Source organism: Rhinopithecus roxellana, chromosome 19 (assembly GCF_007565055.1).
Source record: "Rhinopithecus roxellana isolate Shanxi Qingling chromosome 19, ASM756505v1, whole genome shotgun sequence".
In the NCBI taxonomy this organism is placed as follows: domain Eukaryota; kingdom Metazoa; phylum Chordata; class Mammalia; order Primates; family Cercopithecidae; genus Rhinopithecus; species Rhinopithecus roxellana.
The window spans coordinates 63629323-63655498 of record NC_044567.1 but is presented as its reverse complement, the minus strand read 5'-3'; the positions used below and the strand labels follow the sequence as shown (position 1 = coordinate 63655498).

Below are 26176 nucleotides of genomic sequence, written 5' to 3'. Positions count from 1 at the left end.
AAGAGGTTGCTCCCCCACGAGGCTTTTCCCTCTGGGAGGTCAGCTTTTCTCTCCTCACCGTGGCTTATGCGCCCGGAGCCTGTGTCCACTCCAGGCCACAGGTCCCGGCTTCCTCTGTGCCCACCACCTACCCATCCATGTGCCCTCTTCAGGCCTCAAGATCTGTCTCTTTTTTGCAGGCAGCGATGGGGTGTCTGCCCTCGGGGACTGGCAAATCAGGCTCTGCCTCTTCAGCAGTACACAAGTCAGACCCGCCGTGGCAAATCCCGCATCCCTGGCCTGGCCGCTGTGGGCTGCCTGGATGCGTGTTTTCTGATTTCCAGTAGCCACAGGGGTTGGGGGGACGACACAAGCCTCCCCACATGCAGGCAAGCGCGGGGCGTGTTCTGAGATGAGCTGTGCTCTGCTTGCTGGAGCTGTTGCCTGTGAGCTCAGTAGCCGAGAGGACCCGCTGGGCAGGGCCAGGGCAGGCAGCGCACTGCAGATGCCGGGACGGACGCGGCATCTGGAGACAGCCGTGGACTAGGAGCAGGACTGCTTTCTCTCTGGTTGTCTCGTTGTAGGATTTAAGGGAAAGCTATGGAATGAGGAGGGGTATAGGCGCTGGGGTGAGATGTCTCTGACAGCCGGATACGGCCTCTGCTTGAGGTCTTCCTTTTTAAACCTAGGGAAAGGGGGCCAGGGTTTGTGGGGGCCCAGCCTCTACAGCACTCCCTGGCATTGACCGGGTCCCCTCTCCGCAGGAGAAGGCTTCTCCTTCAAATACAGCCCTGGGAAGCTGAGGGGAAACCAGTACAAGAAGATGATGACCAAAGAGGAGCTGGAGGAGGAGCAGAGGTAAGCTGCAGCCCCTTTGCTGGTACCTGGCGGGCTCTGAGGGGAGGGGGGTGCCCCCTGAGCCCTTCATGTTCTGCCTCTTGGCAGAAGGGCGCAGAAAGGAGGTGGGGCTCCTACAAACTCTGCCCAACCACTGCCCCACCTTCCCAGTTTAGTTCTTTCCTGCCCTGGTCAGCCAGGCTCGTGTGCCCCTGGAACCCCTCCCTGGCACTGACCAGGAGAAGGTCACTGGTGATGGGGGACACAGAGCCCATTTACTGAACCCCCCACCCTCTCCACACCCCACTGCTCCTATCTAAAGAAATCAGACACCAGGAAAGCGCCTAGAGCAGACCTGGCTGTCACTCACACACGGAGTCCCCAGCAGAGCTGATTTCTTGATTTCTCCTTCGAGACACAGTGCATTCTTGGTGCCCATCATTCAGCGGCCTCCCAGGCTGGCGCCTGCAGCAGCGCCTTGTAGCTCCGGGCGGTGCAGCTGTGGCTTCTCGTTGTTGGAACTGGCTCCCCCTTCCCATGTGGACACCCCCTGCACACCCACTGGGCTCCCCTCCACATTTTCCCTCCACTCCATCCTGCCGGGTGGGGAAGGGGTGCGTTGGGTGCAGTGGGACAGCTAGGGAGGCCTCGGCAGACGGACAGTCATTTGCAGAGGGACAGTTGTTTGCACCAGGCCCGGCAGGCTCCTGGTGCTCACTCACATTGCTGCCCTTCTGCAGCGCGGCCTGGAGTCCTAGGTGGTAGCTGTGCCACTTTCCAAGCCTGGTGACCCAGAGCAGCTCGTGGGAGTCACCCCCTACTTGTCAGCAGAAGCCAGCAGTCTAGGGTCTGAGCGGAAGGGGAGGTTTATGATTTTGGAATCAGAACTCAACCGCCCTTTCATGACTGCGTGCAAGGCCACCCACCAGGCAGCCTTCTAACCTCAGAGCTGCTCTGCTGGTGACAGGCCCTGTCTCCCCTCCCGGTGCTGGCATCAGCTCTCTCGACCCTCAGCAGGAAGGCTCTTCACCCGGGCTGGGTGGGGGGTGGGCAGTGTAAGCACAGCCAGGAGAAAGAGCCCTGGCAGGAGCCCCAAGTCCTCAGGTGCTGAGGATGCCGCCTCTTGGCATGACCAGGTTTGCTGCATTTATATTTCAGGATTGAGCTGACCTCTGACCTCACTTCCCTGTAGCAAGTTGCTTAGGTCCTGAGCCACAAATATTCTTGCAAATCCTTTTGGTAAGGACACTGATTTCTTAGACAAGTGGCGCTCCCCTCCTACTGCGTGCTAACATGCTCCCAACACCACTGACGCGGCCTCAACCTCTCCTCCTCCATCGCCTTCATAACCGATTAATACATTTCCCACCTGAGCCTTTCTCATTCTTCTCAAGCACGAGGAATCACTGGCAGAAAAGGCCCCGTCTGGGGGCAGAGGTTCCTGGAGGGGAGTTAAGTCCCTGAGTTCCTAGAGGCGGCCTAATGGGCCGGTGGATTGGGGTGCTAGTGCCCCCTTGCAAGGCTGGGAGAACTGTCACCCTAGGACCTCAGGCTTTGGGAATGTGGATGTCGTCACCCTGCAGCCTTGGGTCTCACCCTGAGAAGGTGAGGCAGCTTCTGCACAGTGCACAGCAGATACCCTGACAGCGGTCCATGCTCCCAAGCTGTGAGACAGGCAGGTTCTTATGATCAGGGCAAGGATTAGCAGACGACAGCCGGGCCACATCTGATCCCCCACCTGCCTGTGTCATGTGTCAACCCAGCGTGGCAGGAACAGCAACACCCATTTTCCTGTGGTCTGTACCCCTTTGTGCCACAGTGGCCGAGGTGAGTCACTGCAGCAGAGACCACACACTCCCCCAAATCTAAATAGTATCTGGCTCTTTGCAGAAAAAAGTTGCAGTCCCTGGACAGAGGCTAGAGGGGGCTGGACACAACTGCCAGCCCTTGAAGGTCCCTGGGGACAGAGGCTGCTCGGGCAGATGGATCTGGAGGGCCTCTTAGAACAAGAAAGACCAGGCCTCAGGCTAGGGGTGAAACTGCCACTACCACCCACGTCCAGAGCTGGGACCTTGGCAGTGGGGAGGGAAAATCCCTTCCCCTTATTTTCAGAGAGTAGACCCTTTGCTGCCCATCCCTCCCCACTGGATCTTTGGAGGTCTCTAGACCACCAACCCACACTTGGCTGTTCCGTGGGATCGAGACTGTGCCTGAGGTGCTGCTCCTGGGACGAGGGAAGACTCCTTGACTCCTCTGCGCTCTGCAGTTACCACTTTGCTGCCCTGAATTGAGAAGGAGGGGCCGGAGGACTTCTTGGGGCAGGACTGGAGTTCACGTTCATTCCCATCACTGCCCAGCCCGCATGCTCCCTGTGGCTCCCAGGCATGCTGGTGGCATCTGCTTGCTCCCCACACCTCTGCCCCCTGCATGTGGTCGCCCCTCGCAGCACTGCGTGGGGTCCCCACGGCTCCACACCACGCTGTGCTCACACGGTGATGCTTGGGGTTGCAGAGGCTGGTCAGTCTGGCTTTGGCTTTTCATCTTCAGCATGGTGGTTCTCATGGGGGTGGGGAGCGCTGGCAGCTGTGAGACAGTTCCGGTCCCAGCCGAGTCCAGGGAGCCGCCCTAGAGTCATCAGTATGAAAAATAACATGCCTGTTATTATCAAACCACTAAAACCACAGGCCAGCTAGCAGGGTGCTGTCTCTCCACCTGTCAGGTTCTGCCCTCCCAGAGGCCCTCTGTGCCTCTGATGCCTTTCCCAGCTCTTAGGGTCCACAATCGAGTTGCAGCTAAAAGCTGCATGTCCCCTGACTTTAAATTTACTGACTCAGCCAACAGATCGCATCTAGAACCTGAAGCTTTAGTGGTTGCCGGTTCCAACACTCCCCAGGAGCCTCAGTTCACAGGCTCTCCTGACAATTAGGAAGTGGGACTGGAAGCAGGAGGTCCCAAATTAGTTCCGCGACATGCTGAAGTGGGCAGTCTCATCCTTGAACTACTCACAGATCAAATTCCTTCCACCTGGGGCCAGAAAGCAGTCAGGTCTGTAAATCCAGAGGCGGCTGCTGCTTGAGATCCCTCTTGCCGTGTCTGCCCGCCTCCTTAGCTCTCCCCTCGGGCCAGAGGTTCACACACTTCATGCCTCTGGTGGCGTCCCTGGGTTCTCCTGAAGCTGCTGTCGGAGGTGCCACCTCCAGTTTCACAGTGTGGCTAGGACAGTGGGCTTGCAGGCTGGTGACAGCTCCCCTGAGCAAGAGGCCTCCTCCTCCTCCTCCCCCAGAGCTAGGGAAGCTGGCAGGGCTTGGCTGGCTTCGCAGCTTGGCAGGAGAAAGAAAAGGCACGGCTGTCAGCTCCTCTCCATCACTTCTTCCCACCTTCTGGTCTCAGAGGGAAAAGGAACCCAGGCTGTAGACTAGACTGACTCTGATAGATCAGGACCCACCCCTCCATTTGAGGTCTGCAGGGCTGTTTTGACTCCTCTGGAAATGGACATGACTCTAGAGGAAGGTGATAGTGTGATAAAACAGGGAAGGAGAGGAGGAGGCCAAGGAACCACAGCTGTGGGGTAGTTCTGGTTCTTCTATCTGATGTATGCAAGAAACAACAGAAACAATAGACCGGCCAGTGTGAATTTCCAGTTCAGGCTGGAAATGGCGTGCTGACTGTGACCACCAGGAGAGGGTGCCAGAGGGACAAGATCAGACCTGCTGCTTTCTCAGTGGTCTCAGGGCTGGCGATGTGTCTTGGTTCATAAAAGATGGGCACACTGTTGGCTCCATCTGGAAGCGTGCATCCTAGGGTGCCAATATCTCCCGAGGGGAGAAAACTCAGCCAGCGGGAATGGGAAATTATCTAGGGTGATAGGAATATTGTCAGCACAGCCACACAACCCAAGATCAGAAAGGCCCTTGGCAACTCAACTGCTCCAGTTCCTTCCTTAAGTACCCTGCAGAGGCTGAACAGGGTCTGTGGGCTGCAAGGTTCTGTGCGGGATCAAGGGGAGCTCTGCAAGCTCTGGCCAGCTTTGCGGCACAGACTGTCTTGCCGCAAGCGATGAGAAGCAAATCAGCAGTGGTTTGAGAAACCAGAGTCTAGCGCAGCTTCTGCAATTCCAAACATTCTCCTTCCTCGTCCCCATTTCCCCCTTTCCTCACCCATGGTGCAGGATGGAATGAGTAAAATAAATTATCTTTTTCTCCCCATTTCTCTTTACAGAACTGAAGAATAACGAAGTTATCCTTAGCGTCCTCCTAAAGGCTTTTCCTTTTGGCAACTTAAAAGCTTGAGAGATAAAATGGAAACCCCAGAGAGGAGTCTGGGCAGGCTCCCAGGGTGCATGCTGCCTTCATAAATCTGCTGAGCTCTAGACCCTCAATCAGGACTTGTCCTTGGCTAGCAGGATCCTGGGAACACCTTTGGCCCTGCCCTGTATAGAGATGTTCATGTCCATTTCTGTGGGTCACTTTGTTAAGCTGAAGTGTTTTAAGAGTTTGAGCTCAGACCCTGGGCTGGGGTTTTTCTTACCACTCAAACTTGCTATCCACACACCCTGCACACCTTAGATAAAACAAACATTTAAAAAGCAGAGTTCATTTTCACTCCGGTTGCTCCCATTTTGTCCTCACTGAAGCCAAACCACAAAAGACTTTGAGGAATGAGAGACAAATGAGGTAGAGCTCACCTGTGCTCACCAGCTCTGTCAGAGTGGTCAGTCGACCCCTTCCCCTGGGAACCCCACCTCTCTCTCTGGCTAGCTTGGTTGTTGGAGGTGAGGTGCCATATTGATTAGAGGGCAGCAAAGAACCAGTACCAGGAATTGACTTGACCATTCCCCTTACTTTTCATCTAGAGAAATCTTGGATTCAGCCCATTTATTGCTAAGACACCTTTTCACTGACGTTCTTACCAGCTCAGCCAAATCTCCACTCTGCTATAGCAGAAGCAATAATGTTGCTTTAAAAAGATTTCTTGACTATGCCTTTTCTTAGAAAGGTTGATAGATTAGTTGGAACTTCAGATCATCAGATCAGTCTCAGATTCATTTCTTGGAATTTTATATTTGACAGTATTTATACTATACCAAACTCATTTGCAGTTCTTAGGTTTGTTGGTTAAAACATTTTTTTTAAAGCAGTAAGTTTATAGAAAATGTTTTCATTTAATGGAAGGCTGGGGAGTGTCCAGCATCAGCCCCTATGGCATGCATTCCTGGCGGCTTTCTCCATCTGGGCCTGAAACCTTTGGTTCAGGGCTTAGGGGAGAACAGGCCACATGGCAACAGCCACACAGTCATTGCCTTCAACACAGAGCCACGGGGTGAATGGATGTACTTCTGTGTCCCCAGACAGCAATAGTCATGCCCTTGTCCAGGCTGGGATCTAATTGATACAATAGGTCGTTGACTCCCTCCCAGTAGAGCTATCTAGGTTTGTCTGGAAAATTCCCCACCATGGCTTATAGGCACCACACCTCATGTACTCCTGATGGCTTGGATCTCTGTATTCAGCCTTTGTTCAGTCCAATAAACTTTGAGTAGATGATCTCAATTACTGTGTGTTTTTTGCAGTTTGCTTTGTTTAAAAAAAAAAAAAATCCCTTTTGAACCTATTAAAGTTTGACTTCTCTTTCACTTTGATGCCTCTTACTCTGCAGCAGAGTACAAAGCCATACATCCACCCTGCTAAAAATACGCAGTCACCACAGCTGTCTAAACCACATGACATGATCTGTGTTCACTCAGGGACATGCGGATTGTCCACAGAGCTCAGCACACCCTTTCTGTTCATAGGAACTCCTCTGTCTTCTTTTCTTGAGACAGGGCCTCCGTCTGTCGCCCAAGCTGGAATGCAGTGGTAGCAGTCACAGAGCTCACTGTGGCCTTGACCTCCTGGGCTTAAGTGATCCTCCCGTCTCAGCCTCCTAAGTAGCTGGGACTACAGGTGCTCACCACCATGCCTGGCTAATTGTTTTATAGAGACAGGGTCTGACTATGTTGCCCAGGCTGGTCTCAAACTCCTGGGCTCAAGTGATCTTCCCATCTTGGCCTTGTAAAGCGCTAGGATTACAGGCATGAGCCACTGCACCTGACCCTCTTCCTTCTTACAGGAGGCACAACGCACACATCATAGGCTGCTGCTTCTCAGACAGGGGAACCAACTGTAGACACAACTTTCCCAGAGGACAAGGGAGGCTGAGAAGTGGGGCTTCAGTATTTCAACTGCTAGATGCTGCTCTAGACAGAAAACTTTGCGGGATGGAAGATGCGGGGTGGGGAGAGGAGGGAAGGGTGAAGCAGAAGGAATATGGTAAGAAAAGTGTGGGAGTGAATATGGAGACCACCCCTCCAGGCAGCATTGGGGATGCCAGTGGCCCAGGACTATGCTGAGGTCCTGCAGTGGCAGAGCCTGTAACGTGCTTACAGCTGACCCAGCTGCAGGGTGGAGCTGAGAGGTCCGATGCTGCAATGTGGTTTACGTTCTCTGAAGGCACTGAACCCATGGTGTAGTGTGGTGGGCAGGAACTGCAGAAACCAGAAGAGTGAGATGCAGCCAACACGCAGTGCCCAGCTGGGCTGAGGAGCACAGGGCACCAGAGCAGAACAAACAACAGACATACGGCTCCCTGGGTTCGGCAGCCGCCTCGCCCCACCTGAGCTGTTTGTGCTGCGGGAGTTGTCCTGTGCTGGTCAGATGGTGTAGCTGAGCCTCATAAAGATAACAAGACGTTGCTCCCAGCACAGAACCCGTGTGGAGCAAACATTTAGGCCAGTCTTCCTCCACACCCATCCCTTGGTAAAAGGGGCAGGGCCGCCGCCTGCCATAGGGTGTCCTTGTGCAGATTAGGAAAAGGCACCCCCCTTTCTCTGGGCAGTGAAACCCCACAGGCTGCCCTCCTCACTCCTTTGCCAAGCACCGTCTTGCACACATCTGTATACTCCCCGATTTCCCAGCTGATGTTTTTTCTTTCTCCACTTTCGGCTCATTCCTCTCGAAGAAGGCTGTTTCTAACCTACTTCTTCATAGTACTACCTCAAGCCGCTTCATGGAGCCTATCTTCTTCCTCATTACGTCACTGTGGGATGTGCAGTCAACAATCAAATGAGGCCCAAAAGGAAACTGAGGCACAGAGCACCTCAGTGATACCTGGGGTCCCCACACCTCCCCGGCAAACCTGAGATTTCACATTCCAGCTTTTAGAGCCCTCAAAAGTTGCGTGTGTCAGACCCAGCCAGCTCCTATGTTCTAAGCGGGTTTTATTTATTTTCGTTTTCTTCTTGTTCTGAAAAGCAACCACAGCCACACCGGAGAGAGGAGAATCCCAATTCCGCTGGCTGCACACAGGCTGTCTCTCTCCCCAGTGGGCAGGAGCACCTTCTTCCTCTTTGTCCTTTCTTCTCGACAGAGTTCAGAAGGAACAGCTGGCTGCCATCTTCAAGCTCATGAAAGACAACAAGGAGACGTTTGGCGAGATGTCCGACGGCGACGTGCAGGAGCAGCTCCGGCTCTACGACATGTAGACTGCGCCCATGGGATGCACAGTGGCCATGCCTGACGCTGTCCCCATCCCTGCCCCACACCCGTGTTCTTTCCAGACTTCTCTAGGCCTAATTTGCCCTTATAAACATAGATGCAGGCGTACATTCTATACGTACTTGCCCAGTTCTTGCAATGTGTATATTACTCTACAGGAATCAAAACTGTTTCCTCGGAGGACAAAGTCCCTGACCCCTCTGGCTTCTGCTTGCTGGTGAGGTTCCAGCTGTTATGGGGCTCTGAGACCCTCTCCTGATCCAAATCTTTTTTTGTTTGTTTGAGATGGAGTCTCACTCTGTTGCCAGGGATTACAGGCATGCGCCACCACACCTGGCTAATTTTTGTACTTTTAGTAGAGATGGGGTTTCTCCATGTTGGTCAGGCTGGTCTTGAACTCCCAACCTCAGATGATCCACCTGCCTCAGCCTCCCAAATTGCTGGGATTACAGGCATAAGCCACTGCACCCGGCCTTTTTTTTTTTTTTTTTTTTTGAGCCAAAGTCTCGCTCTTGTCCCCCAGGCTGGAGTGCAATGGTGTGATCTCAGCTCACTGCAATCTCCACCTCCCGGATTCAGGCGATTCTCCTGCCTCAGCCTCCCCAGTAGCTGGGATTACAGGCACGTACCACTATGCCCAGCTAATTTTGTATTTCTAGTACAGACGGGGTTTCGCCATGTTGGCCAGGCTGGTCTCAAACTCCTGACCTCAGGTGATCCACCCGCCTTGGCCTCCCAAAGTGTTGAGATTACAGGCGTGAGTCACCTTGCCCAGCCAATAACTACACTCTTATTCTGCCTTATAAGGATTTCTGGAAGCTTCTGTAATTGTAGGGAAGCAAGCTGTAGGAGAGCATTCTTTTTTTTTTTTTTTTTTTTTTTTTTTAAGAGACAAGGTCTCATTCTGTCACCCAGGCTGGAGTGCAGTGGTGCCATCATGACTCACTGCAGCCTTGACCTCCCAGGCCCACAAAATCCTCCTGCCTCGTCCTGAGTAACTGGGACTACAGGTGTGTACCACCACACTCAGCTAAAGAAAAGCGTTCTTTTCTTTTCTTTTTTGAGACAGAGTCTCGCTCTGGCGCCTGGTCACTGCTTGAACGCTTCACCTTCTGGGTTCAAGCGATTCTCCTGCCTCAGCCTTCCTAGTAGCTGGGATTATAGGCATGCGCCACCACACCCAGCTAATTTTTGTATTTTTAGTAGAGACGGGGTTTCACCATGTTGGCCAGGCTGGTCTCGAACTCCTGACCTCAGGTCATCCACCTGCCTCGGCCTCCCAAAGTGCTAGGATTACAGGTGTGAGCCACTGTGCCCAGCCAGGAGCGCTCTTTTAGCAAAAAGTCTAATTCAGAGACTCACCTTTCATCCTGGCACTAAACAATGGTACTGGCCGGGCACGGTGGCTCAAGCCTGTAATCCCAGCACTTTGGGAGGCCGAGACGGGCGGATCACGAGGTCAGGAGATCAAGACCATCCTGGCTAACCCGGTGAAACCCCGTCTTTACTAAAAAATACAAAAAACTAGCCGGGCGAGGTGACGGGCGCCTGTAGTCCCAGCTACTCGGGAGGCTGAGGCAGGAGAATGGCATAAACCCGGGAGGCGGAGCTTGCAGTGAGCTGAGATCCGGCCACTGCACTCAGCCCGGGAGACAGAGCGAGACTCCGTCTCAAAAAAAAAAAAAAAAAAAAAAAAACAATGGTACTAGAGGTAAGATCTGCCAAGAATTTCTCTCACTTAAGCAGAATACTTACTTTAAATATAATTAGGCAAGACTTAATTTGAGTACTTGCCTAATTATATTTAATTAGAACTACGCTAGACACTGTAGACAGAAGAAATAAAACACCCCACCTGGTCCTTACCTTTCAGCAGGTTGAAGGCCTTTAGGGAAGAAAAGCCCATGTGCAGGGAAAGAGAATGTCACCAGAAAGCATTCAATAAAATGCCAAAGTGATCTTACAGAACAGTGCCTGTGACACCGGAGGGGACTGTTCTGTCTTTGTGAGTGAACATACAATGATGGGGATAACTGGTCCTTCACACCATGCAGGTCCCATTTCTGATCACCCCACTGGCAGAACCATTCACAGTTCTTGAGCAAACTGAGTTAGGGAGGGTATGCTAAAGACAGAACCTATGCAAGTTCTTAGAAATAGTTTTTGTTTGCTGAAATAAAGCTCCGTCAACACACTACATGAAAAAAAGTGGAGCAGTGGCATTTCCATGCCTCACGCTCACCATCACGAGGCTCACTTCCCGCCGTCGCCTCTTGCCTGCCAGGGGTGTTTCGGGAGCCCTCTCTGTTCCACCCTTTGGCTTCTTTGCTGACCGTTCACTCTCTGTCTGTTGTTGGATCCAAATAGGAGTGTTTTTCTTTTGTGGTGAATGCTTTTTTCCTTCTTGAAATTGTTTTAATGTGTTTTGTCAAAAGCATTTAACCATGTTATGATTTAAGAATTCTTTGTTCACTTGAGGTCAGGAGTTCAAGACCAGCCTGGCCAACATGGCGAAACTCTGTCTCTACTAAAAATACAAAAATGAGCCCAGCATCCCCTGAACAAATGACCATCTGGAGGAGAAGGTAACTGCATTTCATTGGGGATCTGTGATAAAAGGGAGCATGGGTGTTGGGGAAACACCTGTTCCACCTGAGTTTCCTATGAGGTCCAGGACAGGGCTTGGTGGGCACTCGGAAGCCAATGTCTGAAGTGGCCAGCATCCTCCTCTTCCTCGGTGGTAGGTGTCTACTGCCCAGGCCCCACCCCTGGCCGTGGACACTTCATGGAAACACTGCTGGTTTGCTATGGTGTTGGGTGGCTCTTATTTATTCCCCATAAGTGCTGGCCTCTGTTGACACCATTTCTGCCACCTCATTTGAGATTGCTCTCATCAGCTCACAGAGATTCAGTTCAGTGAATGAACCAAATCTAAGCTAAAAAGCATAAAGGAGGGCAGAAAGAAACAGCAGGGTGGGAGAAAGAGCGCAAACACCGAGGGAAAGATGTCTACCTGGCAGCCACGTCAGAGAATCACCAGTATGTATGTCACTGCCACCAAGAACCTAGAACCTCAGAGGCCTACAGAAGCCAATCCCAGTGGAACTCTCTCCGGGTGCGGGGACTGAGAGAACCTAAAACATTCAGGTGGCCAGAGCTTCTTTCCAGTGATGGGAACTAGTCTCAAAGCCTTTGCATCTTTCCCCTGCCTTCCCTCCATCACTCTGCTGAGAACTCTGCCCCAGGCTGGCCTGCCTACATGACATGAATAGCAGTGGCCTGTCACTCATCAGTATCTGCAGTTCTGTTTACCAAAGGCTGCTTGCTAGAGACTTTTCAGGGCCTCCTTTCCTCAAAGTGTCCATTGTACCTCCATCTGGATACAATTAGCTGGCTCCCCACTTCCTGGACTGACAGTAACCACCTTTTCCAATGACCCTGAAGAAAACACGCAATCTAAGCTGCTTTACGAGTAAACCTACAACTGAGGACAAATTTTCTATCAACTCCCAGTACCCCTCTCTGCCGTGGCTGATTTGTTACTGGTTTTCCTTTTTTTTTTTTTTTTTTTAATTTGAAAACGTAAATAATTATACTAAGACTAGATCACTCTGAGATTGTTTTATTCTAATTTATCCTAAGGACCTCCCTGTACTTAGAGCCTGATACAAAGCCCAAGTTGACCTACGGGGCAGCTCTCTGGGCCTGGAAGGAAGAGCACATGACAAGGCTTCAACAGTAAAGTCTGGCTAGGTCCAGGCAGACCATGACTTCTGAAGGCAACAGCATGGTCCACATGGAATTAGGCTGCTGAAGAACAGCAGCGAGAGGCTGCCTCTGAATCACATCTGCAGGGTCACCTGGGCCTGGTGGAGGCCCACAGTCACCCATTAGGCCCCAGTATCCTATGTGGGAGTATCCATGTCTAGTCTCTACTTCTCACTGCAGGAGAGGTGGCAAATGAGGAAGTTTCCTACTTTAAAGCAGGTAGAAGTTGTTTCCTTTCTTCCCTCCTCACAGCCTGGAGGGGGAGGTTGTGCCCAGCCTGATAGCAGCTGCCTTGCCCAAGATTACATCCTGTTCTGGGGGCAGCCCACCTCCAAACCAAGTCACTGGTGGGGTACAAAGGCCTGCCTTGCCTGCCAAAAGGACAGTGCTGATGGACCATTCCAGTTCTAGAGTTCCCAAAGAGACATCTTTTTGGAGAGGGGCGGGGTAGCAGAAATCCTTCACGCAGGCTATAGCAGGGCCTCCAGTTATAAGTAACTTGAGTCCCACCCAGCCAAACATGCCTTTCCGGGTCTAGTGCTGGGTTCCAGAACAGGAAACCTGGCAAATCCCTATTGCCACAGGTTTTTTTACTATTATTACTGTTACCTTATTTTTCTATTGGTGGAACCCCCTCTAGGGCTTCCACCAGATTCTCCACCGTTTATGCTATCATTCTTATCAGTTTTGGTTTTACGGTTTCAGTGCTTCTTTTTGCTAACGGTAGCAGCCAATATACATCATCTCTGGCGACAGATCATGCCATAGAAAATATTGTCGTTTTCCTCATTTTTCTTAACGCCACGGTCAGCTGGGCTGTAGTACCAGCCCGGATGTACCAGTTTACTCAGCCATTCCCCCTCTCATGGACATCTGCATGGTTTCCAGTCTTGCAAATTTACATAGTGCCACTACAAATAAAAGCTTGCGCATATGCTGTTTCATATTTGTGTAAGTTTACTTTCAGAGTAGATTCTACAGGTGGATTGCGGATCAAAGGTAAATTTGCACTCCCTCCCAGCAATGCAGGACAGATCAAGTTCCTGTATTGTCCTTAACAGTGTACTTTGTTAAACTTCTGGATTTTTGACAATCTGATGGATCAGAAGCCTTAGCTCAATGAAGTTTTCTTTCTTTCTTTCTTTCTTTTTTTTTCTTTTTTGAGACAGAGTCTTGCTCTGTCACCCAGGCTGCAGTGCAGTGGCGCGATCTCGGCTCACTGCAACCTCCGCCTCCCGGGTTCCCGCCATTCTCCTGCTTCAGCCTCCCGAGTAGCTGGGACTACAGGCGCCCGCCACCACGCCCGGCTAATTTCTTGTATTTTTAGTAGAGACGGGGTTTCACCGTGTTAGCCAGGATGGTCTCGATCTGCTGACCTCGCGATCCGCCCGCCTTGGCCTCCCAAAGTGCTGGGATTACAGGCGTGAGCCACCGCGCCCGGCCTCAGTGAGGTTTTCCTTTGCATTCTTCTGATTATGAAAAAGGCTGAGGGCCCACTTAAATGTTTAGGGGCCCCTTGCATGTTTTTTTTTTCCTGTAAACTGTCCATTCATGTCTTGTCCCATTAAATACCATCCATTTAATCGCCACTTTAGCTCACTGAGTTGCGCACATTTCCGACGATCTTGGCGGTAATCTGGGCTCAGCGCGTTAGTTCTCCAACCCTGACCCTGCACGGGGAGGCAGTGCTTTGACGAAGGTAAGAAAGAGAATCTGAGTCATTCCAGGGAAAGTCTATTAAAATCAGGAGGCTTTGTGAGAGCCAAAATACTAACTTTCAAAAGAGCAAAAACACTCCCAAACCTCACCGGCAGCAGCTTTACTTACGTGTTATTTTAGCTACGGTGCCCATTTTATCTACTGTGGGTACCACCACACGAAGAAAACCACCCACCCGCGAAGTGAACCAATCACAGCCATAGCGCCGGTATCGCTCTGCGGCATTTCAGTGGTTCAAGCACCTGCCAATCTGCCGCGAAGCCAAAGGCCTTGATTTGTGGCCATTGGGTATCGCATCCTTCCATCTTCCCCACCTCAATCCCACCTCACGCCGAGGGTGGAAAGCCCCGGATGTCCGGCCACACCCAAGGCCGCGTTTCCTCAGTGATTGACAAGGGCCATCGTCCAATGAGGAATGCGGCGCCGCCCGGGCAGCCCTGCAGTAGGCACGCGCCTGGCGCCTCAGCCGTAGAAGTGGTCGGTCGCCTGTGACCCAACCTATGCTAAGGCCGGCTTGCTAGGGTTCCTCACGGCCGGGTGAGCGACCCCCGGCCTGCCTGGGAGCCGGAACCGAGCCGAGCCGAGCACAGGTGGACTGGCCCGCAGCTGCCGCTGCTCTGCTCTAGCCGAGAGATTCGCGCCTGCAGCGAATCCTGGGCCGCGTCGAGCTGTGTGGCCTGGCGTGCGGTGCCTGCCTGAGGCTGGCTCCTGAGTGCCACTCGCGGGGCAAGGCCCCGCGTCCCGCATTCGCAAGGTGGGACTGGGGGAGGTTTTTTGTTTTTTTTCTTTCCCTGCCTCAGGTTTATTAGTACAAATAACACAGGAGGACCCTAGCCCCATACAGACGGCAGCCGGGTGGCGGGTGTGGGGGCCGGAGGTCGCCCAAGTCCTTCTGTCCTCACTTTGGCAGACAGAAATACCTACTCTTTAGCCTTTGTAGGGGCCTGGGCACCTTTGGGAGCCTGAGCTGGAACTGAAGCTGGAGCTGCAGCCCGGGCCTTGGTTTGGTCCTTGGCCTCGGCCTTTGGCCGGCACAGCCTGAGCCCCTAGGCAAGGCGGGCACAAGAACGCTTCCCAAGCTTGGAGTGGGCAGTGTTGTGCTTCTTGGCAAAGCGCATGTTCCTCAGGAACTTGGGGTCCACCCCCCTTAAGAGATTCGTATCTTTGTGATCTGGGTTTCTTGATACCATTTCTGTGCCATTTTCGGCACTGGTTGGGTGTGGTGTGGTTCTTAGACTTGGCCATGTTTGCATCTTAAGCGACGGCTCCCAAAGCACCTAGAACTGGGAGCCTTTTTTTTTTTTTTTTTTTTTTTTTAGACGACGTTGTCTCGCTCTGTCGCCCAGGTTGGAGTGCAGTGGTGCGATCTCGGCTCACTGCAACCTCTGCCAGCGGGTTAAAGTGATTCTTCTACCTCAGCCTCCAGAGTGGCTGGGACTACAGGCGTTCACCACCACGCCCTGCTAATTTTTGTATTTTTGGTAGAGACGGTTTCACCATGTTGGCCAGGCCGGTCTCGAACATCTGACCTCAAGTGATCCGCCAGCCTTGGCCTCCCAAAGTGCTGGGATTACAGGCGTGAGCCACCGTGCCCGGCCTGGGGGAGCATTTCATGACGCTCCACAAACGGTCCTTGGGCACCAAGCTGGGCCCCGGAATACAAAGATGAGGATGAAACCAGTCCCTGCCCTCTGAGACACCCGTGTCTCCACCTTCCTCCCCCTGACGCTCCCAGGCTTGCCCTTGAGCAGATTCGGAGGGTGGCCCAGGGTTTCAGGGAGTTTCAGACGGTGGTACTGCAGCTGGACCCAAGACACACCCCCACACACACACACCCCTTGCCTTTCACATTCCCTATTGTCCCAGGCCTAAGGTAAAAGCCAGCAGTTCCGGTGGTACTGCAGCTGGACCGAAGACACACACACACACACACCCCTTGCTTTTCACATTCCCATTGTCCCAGGCCTAAGGTAAAAGCCAGCAGTTCCGTACACACCCAGCTTCATATCTTCAGGTGGGCTGGCAGTCACACCTTCCCTCACCTGTGCTTGCCCTTTCAAGTCCTGCCGCAGGCACCTCAGCTGGGCTTTACCAGAGCAGGCTGAGTGCGTGTGAAATGGGTTGGACTTACCATTCAGCCAAGTGATCACATTGTTTCCTTTTCTCCACCCAGTTGTGGCCCCCTGCAGGTTCCACATCCCAAGGGGAGGCCCCACCAACCTGGAATCTTTGGTCCTGATGGTGGCCTGGGTCCTCTGCAGGTGAAAATTCCTCAGACCAGAGTTGCTGAACTGTGTTAAATAACTCAATCTGCAATCAGGGTTTTTGAAAATCTCCCTTTTCTCATTCCTTTAAGTACTTTAATTACTTTTTGTGGCTCTCGCTAAGATGGGACAGGCTATGCTCACAGACTGTCAGACACTCATTTCCTTCAATGGTTCATCACATTCACCTCGGGACTGCCATAGGTGGTGTCTTTGGTTCTCTTTGTACTCAGCTTCAATGATACTGCAAGTTAAATTTCAGAAGAGGAGGCAGCTGGCAAGGGGAATAAAATTAAGAAAATTGTTCCAGGAAGAAAAGGTTCAATGAAAGAAATGGGAGAAAGAGGGCAAAGCACAGAGGATTCAGATTTGAATATTGAATGGTGTGAATTGGCCCATTTACTCTCAGACATTTATTGAGCCTGTCTTCATGCAAAACACTGGTAAGTGACATAATGCAGAACGAACTCGACTTGGTTTCTACTTGCAAGGCAAGGTGACAGGAAGCTTTGATAACTTCTTGGAGTGCATGCCAAGTGCCCTGCAGAGCGCTGTGCTGTGTGTCTTGCAAATAAATGTTCTCTCATTAATCTTCACTACTCTATGAAGGCTGTAACATTCTTTTACAGATGAAGAAAACAAAACTCAAAACATTGAGTAAGACTCAATAAATGAGCAAAAGATCTAAACAGACATTTTCCCAGAAAAGATATACAAATAGCCTATAAGCACATGAAAAGATGCTCAACATGTCAATCAAATGCAAATCAAAAACTGCAACAATGAGACACCGCTTTACATGGCGAGGATGGCTGTAATAAAAAAGACAGATAATAACAAGTGGTGGGGAAGTGGAGGAATTGGAACCCTCACACATTCTTCATGGAAATGTAAAATGGTGCAGCTGCTTTGGAAAACTGGCAGTTTCTCCCAATATTAAAGTGATACCAAATGACGCAGCAATTCCGTTCTTCGGTGTATACCCAAAAGAATATATATGTACTCTTAGGCGTATACCTATGAAAACATATATCTATGGAAAAACTTCTACATGGGTGCTTGGATCAGCATTATTCGTGATTGCCAAAAAGCGGAAATAATAGCTAAAAGATGGCCGGGTTCAGTGGTTCACGCCTGTCATCCCAGCACTTTGGGAGGCCAAGGTGGGCAGATCACCTGAAGTCAGGAGTTCAAGACCAGCCTGGCCAACGTGATGAAACTCCTCTGCCAAAAAAAATACAAAAAAAAAAAAAAAAAAAAAAACCAAAACAACAACAACAAAAAACTAGCCAGGCGTGATGGTGTGCCTGTAATCCCAGCTACTGCAGAGACTGAAGCAGGAGAATCACTTGAACCCAATAGGCAGAAGTTGCAGTGAGCCAAAATTATGCCACTGCACTCCAACCTGGGTGACAGATGGAGACTCTGTCTCAAAAAATAAAAATAAAAAATAAAAGGTGGAAAGAACATCCATCAACTGGATGCATAGATAAACAAAATGTGATCTATCCACATCATGGAATATTCAACAGTAATAAGGAATGAAGTACTGATACATTCTGCAACATGGATGAACCTTGAAAACATCATGCTGAGTGACAGAAGTCAGACACAAAGACCACATAGTGTATGATTCCATTTACATGAAATGTCCAGAATAGCCAAATCTATAGAGACAGAAAGTAGATGTATGGTTGCCAGAGACTGGGGGTGGGGTGGAGGGAAGAGAAGTGCCTACTAATGGGTACAGGAATAAAAACCCGAAATGTTCTAAAATGATTACAGTGATGGTTGCACAACTCTGAATGGACAAAAAGCCACTGAATTATATGCTTTAAATAGATGAATTGTATGGTATATGAATTATATCTCAATAAAGCATGTATATACCTATGTATATACATACATATAGCATTGAAGATAAAAGATCCCAGTCAGAATGGCACCATGAGCACATATTGTGGTCTCTCCTTGGGACCTTTTCTTTTTGTTTTGAAACAGAGTCTCGCTTTGTCACCCAGGCTGGACTGCAGTGGTGCAATCTCCCCTCACTGCAACCTCCACCTCCTAGGTTCAAGCGATTCTCCTGCCTCAGCCTCCTGGGTAGCTGGGATTACAGGCACGCACCACCACACCCGGCTAATTTTTGTATTTTTTGTAGAGACAGGGTTTCACCATGTTGGCCAGGCTGGTCTCAAACGCCTGACCTCAAATGATCCTTCCACCTTCACATCCCAAAGTGCTAGGATTACAGGCATGAGTCATCGCACCCAGCCCCCTTTGGCCTCTTGAGAGGAATTTTATTTATTTTTTCATCTGTAACCATGAGACAAAAGAAGGTATAATGATAACAACCAATGTTTATTGTTCAATGTGTCTCTGGCTCTGGGATAAAAACTTTATGTTCTTTTTTTTTTTTAGATGAAGTGTGTCTCTGTCGCCCAGGCTGGAGTGCAGTGGTGCAATCTTGGCTCACTGCAACCTCTGCCTTCCAGGATTCAAACAGTTCTCGTGCATCATCCTCCCGAGTAGCTGGGATTACAGGCATGCCTGGCTAATTTTTGTATTTTTAGTAGAAACAGGGTTTCACCATGTTGGCCAGGCTGGTCTTGAACTCCAGACCTCAAGTGATCTGTCTGCCTCGACTTCCCAAAGTGCTGGGATTACAGGCGTAAGCCACAGCGCCTGGCTTAGAACTTTATGTTCTATGTGATTTAGTTCTTGTGAGAAACATGAAATGTGGCAGGTTGAGTCCCCAGGAAGCCAACTGAGGTGGAGGTCGGCATGTAAGAGGTTTGTTGGGAGTGCTCCCAGGTCAAGACCTGCAGAAGGAGGAGGAAAGGGAGAGGACTCAGCACAGGGAGGAGGGAGAGCTGTGATACAGTCTCAGTAGAGGCTGAGCAGACACTGGGGAGTCATTGTGAAACTACTCTCTCCACTGAAGTAGCACCCCCACCCCCCCATAGATGCTGACAGTGGAGACTTTTTGACAGCAGCACTCCCAGAACTAGGGGAAAGATCCTTAAAGATCCTTCATTCCTAATGAGAGTTATGGGTGGCACAGCAAAGTATCCACTATGATTATTAGTGTTAGCATCTTTTTTCTTTTTTTTTGGTAGGCAGGACCTTGCTCTACTGCCCAGGCTGCAGTGCAGTGGCACCATCACAGCTCACTGCAGCCTCAATCTTGGCTCAAGTGATTCTCCCACCTCGGCCTCCCAAAATGCTGCGATTACAGTTATGAACCACCACACCTAACCTCTGCATTTTACAGGTAAGAAAATATAAGCATAGAGAAGCTAAGTAACTAGCCCAAGAAGCAGGAGGCATTCAAATCCACTCTGCCTGGTGCAGAACTGGGGGCTGTTAGCTTTGAGGCTGTGCTGCTTCCACCCTGAGGAGTCCTTGAGAGGCATGAAGAAGGGAACCCCTGTCCAGGCATACTGAAGAGGAATGCCCCCCCTAGGGGGGCTGCACAGCTGGGAGTGAGGGATCTCTGGAGCATAGACCTGTTGGGACAACTGCCCACTTGCTAGAGGTATCAGGCCAGTGGATCCTACACAACCCACAAGGCTTTGGATCTGCCAAAAAGCAAGCAGCCCTCATCTTACCCTCAGCGAGATAAATCAGACACAAGAGGACAGATATCCTATGATTCCACTCATATAAGGTATCTAGATTGGACAAATTCATACAGACAGAAAGTTAAAGGGTGATTGTCAGGGGTTGAGAGGAGGGGAAACTGGAGAGTTATTATCTTTTTTTTTTTTTTTCTGAGACACAGTCTTGCTCTGTTGTCCAGGCTGGAGTGCAGTGGTGTGATCTCAGTTCACTGCAATCCCTGCCTCCCAGGTTCAAGCCATTCTGGTGCCTCAAGCTCCAGAGTAGTTGGGATTCCAGGCACATGCCACCACACTTGGCTAATTTTTGTATTTTTAGTAGAGATGGGGTTTCACCATGTTGGCCAGGCTGGCCTCAAATTCCTGACCTCAAGTGATACATCCACCTTGGCCTCCCAAAGTGCTGGGATTATAGGCGTGAGCCACTGCACCTGGCCTGGAGAGTTATTGTCTAATGGCTAAAGAGTTTCAGTTGGGGAAGATGAAAAAGTTCTGGGGATGGATGGTGGCGATGGTTGCACAACAATGTGAATGTATGTTATCCACTGAAGGAGTTAAGGATGATCAGCCTGAAAATATGCAGAATGGGGCCAGGTGCAATGGCTCATGCCTGTAATCCCAAGAGTTTGGGAGGCTGAAGCGGTAGGATTACTTGAGCCTAGGAATTCAAAACTAGCCTGGGCAATAGAGGGACCTCAACTCTACAAAAAAAAAAAAAAATTTTTTTTTTTTTTTTAATTAACTGAGCATGGTGGCATGTGCTTGTAGTCTCAGCTACCTGGGAAGGCGGAAGTGGAAGGATTGCTTGAGCCCAGGAGGACACAGCTGCAGTGAGCCGTGACCAGCTGCACTCCAGCTTGAGTGGCAGAGCGAGACCCTATCTCAAAAAAGAAAAATGTTGGCCGGGCGCTGTGGCTCACGCCTGTAATCCCAGCACTATGGGAGGCCGAGGCGGGTGGATCACAAGGTCAGGAGATCGAGACCATCCTGGCTAACACAGTGAAACCCCGTCTCTACTAAAAAAAAAAATGCAAAAAATTAGCCGGGCATGGCGGCGGTTGCCTGTAGTCCCAGCTACTTGGGAGGCTGAGGCAGGAGAATGGTGTGAACCCGGGAGGCGGAGCTTACAGTGAGCCGAGATCACACCACTGCACTCCAGCCTGGGCGACTAAGCGAGACTCTGTCTCAAAAAAAAAAAAAAAAAAATGCAGATTTAGTAAACTCATTATTTCAGGTTGAAGGCATTTGAGAAACTGCAGTTGCAGTTCATCACAGCAGAAAAAAAATTATACACACACAAAAATGTCTAGGTTTTGTTTACCCAGGTATTTTATTTTCTATTTTAAATTGCAAAGAAAGAAAAGAACATAACAAAGGGTATGAAAATTCATTGAAGCCAATGGCCAATAAATATGAAAAAAGATTCTCAACCTCAGTAATCAGACAAATGCAAATGAAAGCAATAATCTTTTTTAAAATTTTTAAATCATCAGAGCAGCAAAATATTGAAAGGTTGATAATGTCATATTTTATCAAGGGTATAGGAAAAGCCATATTACAATCTGCTAATGGTAATATAATTATTAAAATTGCATCAAATAACTTTAATAGTCATGTAATTTTATATAATTTATTAAAATTTAAACAAGATACACTATGATGCAATAATCCTACCTATATCTGCCCTAGAGAAATATTTTGGAGTCCATGGAAATATGTCCAAGGATGTTCACAACAGCATCTGTGTGATAAGAAAAATTAGGAACAGCCTAACATACAGGCTATTACACAGCAGTTAGCAGCAGTTAAAAGGGATGAAGCCATGCTACCTACCTACAAGGAAAGATCCTTAAGACACATGGTTGGCCGGGCGCCGTGGCTCACCTCTGTAATTCCAGCACTTTGGGAGGCCGAGGTAGGCAGATGATGAGGTCAGGAGTTTGAGACCAGCCTGGCTAACATGGTGAAACCCCATCTCTACTAAAAATACAAAAATTAGCTGGGTGTGGTGGTGGGTGACTGACTGTAAGTCCAGCTACTCAGGAGACTGAGGCAGGAGAATCTCTTGAACCCAGGAGACGGAGGTTGCAGTGAGCCAAGGTCGTGCCACTGTACACCAGCCTGGGTGACAGAGCAAGACTCTGTCTCAAAAAAAAAAAAGGAAATAAGATAATCTAAATTGCAATCTTGGTGGGGTGCAGTGGCTCATGCCTATGGCAGAAGGATCACTTGAGTGGAGGAGTTCGAGACCAGCCTGGGCAATGAAGTCTACAAAAAATAAACAATTTAGCTGGATGTTGTGGTGCTGCTGTAGTTCCAGCTATTTGGGAGGCTGAGGGGGAAGGATTATTTGAGCCCAAGAGTTTGACGCTACAGTGAGCTATGATTAAGCCATTGCACTCCAACCTGGGTGACAGATGAGATGCTGTTTCTAAAATAAGAGCATTTTAAAAAAACATAATCACCATATAATTGTCACCCTTAATACATGTAATAATTCCTTAATGTCATTTGTTACCTGGTTATTGAAATTGGTTGGTTTAGGGCGCAGTGGCTTGCACCTGTAATCCAGCACTTGAGCTCAGGAGTTCGAGACCAGCCTGGGCAGCATAGTGAAACCCCGCCTCTACTAAAAATACAAAAATTAGCCAGGTATGGTGGTGCGTGCCTATAGTCCCAGCTACTTGGGAGGCTGGGGCATAAGCATCGCTTGAACTTGGGAGGCAGAGGTTGCAGTAAGCCAAGATTGCACCACTACACTCCAGCCTGGGTAACAGAGTGAGACTCTGTCTGAAAAAAAAAATTAAAAAAAGAAATTGGTCAGTTTATTCAAATCAGAATCCAAACAAGAGTCACCCATTGCAATTAGTTGTGCCTCCAAGTCTCTTTTATTCCACAACAGTCTTCTCGTCTTTTTTTTTTTTTTTTTTTTTTTTTTTTTTTTTTGAGGCGGAGTTTCGCTCTTGGTGCCCAGACTGGAGTGCAATGGCACAATCTCAGCTCACTGCAAAGTTCACCTCCTGGGTTCAAGCAATTCTCCTGCCTTGGCCTCCTGAGTAGCTGGGATTACAGGCATGTACCACCACACCCGGCTAATTTTTGTATTTTTAGTAGAGACGGGTTTTCACCATGTTGGCCAGACTGGTCTTGAACTCCTGACCTCAGGTGATCCACCCACCTCAGCCTCCCAAGTGCTGGGATTACAGGCATAAGCCACCACGCCCAGCCTCCTTTGTTAATTTTTTTTTAGTTTGAAATAAGACTTACAGAAAAGTTGCAAGGTTAGTACAACAGACTCCCATATGCCCTTTATCCAGATTCCCCAGTTGTTAGCATTTTACCACATTTGTTTAATTATTTTTCTCTCATATATAGGCATACATAGATATATCATTTTAGCCACGTGAGAATGAATCGCAAACAGTGTCCCTTTCCTCTAAATATTGGAGTAAAGAACAGAACATACTGTTAAATAGTCATGAGCAATGATGAATATTAGGAAACTTATATTCATACAATTCTATTATTTAATCTATGAGTTATTCATACTTTGCCAGTTGACCAACAATGTCCTTAATAAAAAAAAAAAGTCTGTTCTGGAATCTAATCCATGATTAAACACTGGATTCATCTCTGTGTCTTAAGTGTCACTTACTCTGGAACAGCTCCTCAGTCTCTGTCTTTCATGACCTTGACATTTCCTAAGAGTGACATTTCCTAAGAGTGACATTTCCTAAGAGTGACATTTCCTAAGAGGCCAGTTATTTAATAGATTCTGTGAACTTGGAACAAATTTGTCTTTGATAATTACTTGCTCTCTGTTATAACAGGATGCCCCACACCATGTACATTTCCTGGTCCTGACTCTCAATGACCATTTCTTGCATGGGAAAGAAATGGGACCTGAGGCCAGGCAAGGTAACTCACACCTGTAATCCCAGAACTTCGGGAGACTGAGGTGGGCAGATCACCTGAGGTCAGGAGTTTGAGACCAGCTTGGCCAACATGATGAAACCCTGTCTCTACTAAAAATACAAAAACTAGCAGGGCACAGTGGTGAGTACCTGTCGTCCCAGTCACTCAGGAGGCTGAGGCAGGAGAATCGCTTGAACCTGGGAGGTGGAGGCTGCAATGAACCGAGATCACACCACTGCACTCCAGCCTGGGCCATAGTGCAAGACTCTGTCTCAAAAAAAAAAAAAAAAGTGGGGGGGACCTAAATCCTGATGATAGAGCTACTGATTGGTGTGAGACGCAAGTGGGGACTGGGGTTGCAACCAGCTGAGCATCCCGGGACTGCCTCTCCTCCAGCCCTGGAGACTCCTCTTTCCGGGGAATGGCAGCTTCGTGCTGGTCTCTGTGGATGAGTTTCTCGGATGCCTGGGTGACACCAAGGTAGAGCGGGGATCCTGCAGACCTTGTCCCCTGTATAGTTCTGGGTGTAGCTCATCCAGGATAACCCTCAAATTTCCTCATACCCATTTTTTTTATGACAGATTTTATTGCATTTTAGGGCTTGAGAGGTTTACTTGTTTTTCTTATCTAATATTATTATCTTATCTAATATTATTGATTTACTGTAACCACCAGCAGGGCAAACACAAAATTGGGGCATCTGGATGCTGTCAAGGAGGTGTCAAAATATGTGATAAACATAGGGTGACCCAGCAAAACAACTCAGACTATAATTACACAGTGAACACACCCTGCCGCAGAGGACTTGCTCTGTCCCAGGTGGTGCAGGTGGCTGCTCATCCATGGAGGTGATTGTTCTTGGCAGGTCCTTCCTGCAGGGACGGATGCAGGGCAAAGGGTTACTGACTCACAGAGAATGGCTGCACTCACTGGCAAAATCCTCTCTCTGATTTTTGTGAATGTTCTCACAGAAGAAACTCCTAAGTGATCTGCAGTCTCAGGGCTAGATTCCTACCACTACGCAATTCCTGGGCCACAGCTCCCAAGGAAACGGAGTCTGCAGGAAAAGGTCAATAACTTATTGTTGCACCTCTGGTTTCTGAGTGTTCCAAACAGAAGGGTAGCAGAAAGTGCTGCAGGGCTGTTTGGGAAGAGGGCCTCAGGACAGAACTGCCAGTGTCAGACAAGAGGCAGACTGGGGACATCAAAGGAGAGGGACAAATGTATCCAGACAGGAATCTAAGTGCAGTTGTTTTCTTGAGAAGTCTCACCTCACTGAGACCTCACCTGAACATGAAACCATTTTCTTTTTCTTTCTTTTTTTCTTTTTGAGATGGGGTCTGGCTGTTGCCCAGGCTGGAGTGCAGTGGGGTGATCTTGACTCACTGCAACCTCTGCCTCCTGGGCTTAAGTCATCCTCCCATCTCAGCCTCCCGAGTACCTGTAGTAAGGCACACACCATCATGCCCGGCTAATTTTTGTATTTGTAGAGATGGGGTTTTGGCCGGGCATGGGGGCCCAACCCTGTAATCCCAGCACTTTGAGAGGCTGAGGTGGGCAGATCACTTCAGGTCAGGAGTTCAAGGCCAACCTGTCCAATGTGGTAAAATCCCATCTCTACTAAACTTATAAAAATTAGCCAGGCATGATGGTGGGCACCTGTAATCTCAGCTACTCAGGAGACTGAGGCAGGAGAATCGCTGGAACCCAGGAGGTAGAGGTTGCAGTAAGCCAAGATCACGCCACTGCACTCCAGCCGTCGGAGTGAGACGCTGTCTCAAAAAAGAAAACAAAAAACAAGAGATGGAGTTTTGCCATGTTTCCCAAGCTTGTCTTGAACTCCTGTGCTCAAGCGATCTGCCTTCTTTGGCCTCTCAAAGTGCTGGGATTCCAGGCATGAGCCATGGTACCCAGCCCATTTTCTATTTTCTAATCACTGCTTCCAACCACTCTGTGCCAACTCCCTTCAGTCCTTTAGCAATATCTTGGGCAGATTCATCACTTTAGCCTGGTAAAGCTCAGACCAGCCCTGTTTCAAGCCCCACTCATGTATCTGGTTCACAGTGCTTCACCTCCTCTTCCCAGCACAAGCTGGGCACTCACACTGCTTGCTGGGAGAATGAGGAGATTGGGGAGTGGGCCTAGTCTAGTTCTGTGATACCTGCTGCCTCCTCTCTTTACAAGGCCTCGCTTCCTAGCTGCCCTGGTGTAGAGAGCAGGAAATGGAAGTAGTCAGGACACGGAAAAAGGCAGCAGAGGTGTCTTAATGTAGCTGGCTATAGGTCCAAAGTGAGGAGGCCCCAGATCCAGATGGACTTGGTTCCATCTATTGCTGCTGGCCTCTGTGGATAGGGTGGGTTCTGCATAGATGGTGTCCCCTCTTTAACGAAGCCCTGCTCAGAAAACCCAGCCTAGTCTTCCCTGGCTCCACCAGGAAATCTACTTTCCAATCTCCAGAGGGGGGTCCTATTATTTGTTTCAGTGGCCACCTGGACAGCGTGTGAGCTCTGCCCTTCCTCTCAACTTTGTGCTTCCTATGGAG

At 49.5% G+C, this 26176-nt stretch overlaps 1 protein-coding gene and 2 long non-coding RNA genes across 4 annotated transcripts in view; 2 read left to right on the top strand and 1 right to left on the bottom strand.

Annotated features, from left to right (window-relative positions):
• MXRA7 (matrix remodeling associated 7) overlaps window positions 1-8456 on the top strand; it is a 33331-nt gene extending 24875 nt beyond the window's left edge. Inside the window, exons 3-4 of the mRNA XM_030923825.1 lie at window positions 744-837; window positions 8221-8456. Of these exons, the coding sequence (XP_030779685.1) occupies window positions 744-837; window positions 8221-8335 (209 nt within the window). The 3' untranslated portion in view covers window positions 8336-8456. The remainder of the gene's footprint in view (window positions 1-743; window positions 838-8220) is intronic.
• A 1478-nt stretch (window positions 8457-9934) lies between these two features.
• LOC115894887 lies at window positions 9935-13058 on the top strand. Its single transcript, XR_004055116.1, has 2 exons — window positions 9935-10933; window positions 11991-13058. It is a non-coding gene; the product is annotated as an uncharacterized LOC115894887 (long non-coding RNA).
• A 5762-nt stretch (window positions 13059-18820) lies between these two features.
• The window catches only part of LOC104681266, a 106511-nt gene continuing 99155 nt past the window's right edge, over window positions 18821-26176 (bottom strand). Inside the window, exons 6-7 of one of the 2 annotated variants that reach the window (XR_004055113.1) lie at window positions 24425-24506; window positions 18821-18921 (exon numbers count right to left, since the gene is read on the bottom strand). This is a non-coding gene — a long non-coding RNA (uncharacterized LOC104681266). Of the gene's footprint in view, window positions 18922-24405; window positions 24507-26176 lie in introns of those variants that run through there. The other variant, XR_004055112.1, reaches the window with a different exon arrangement.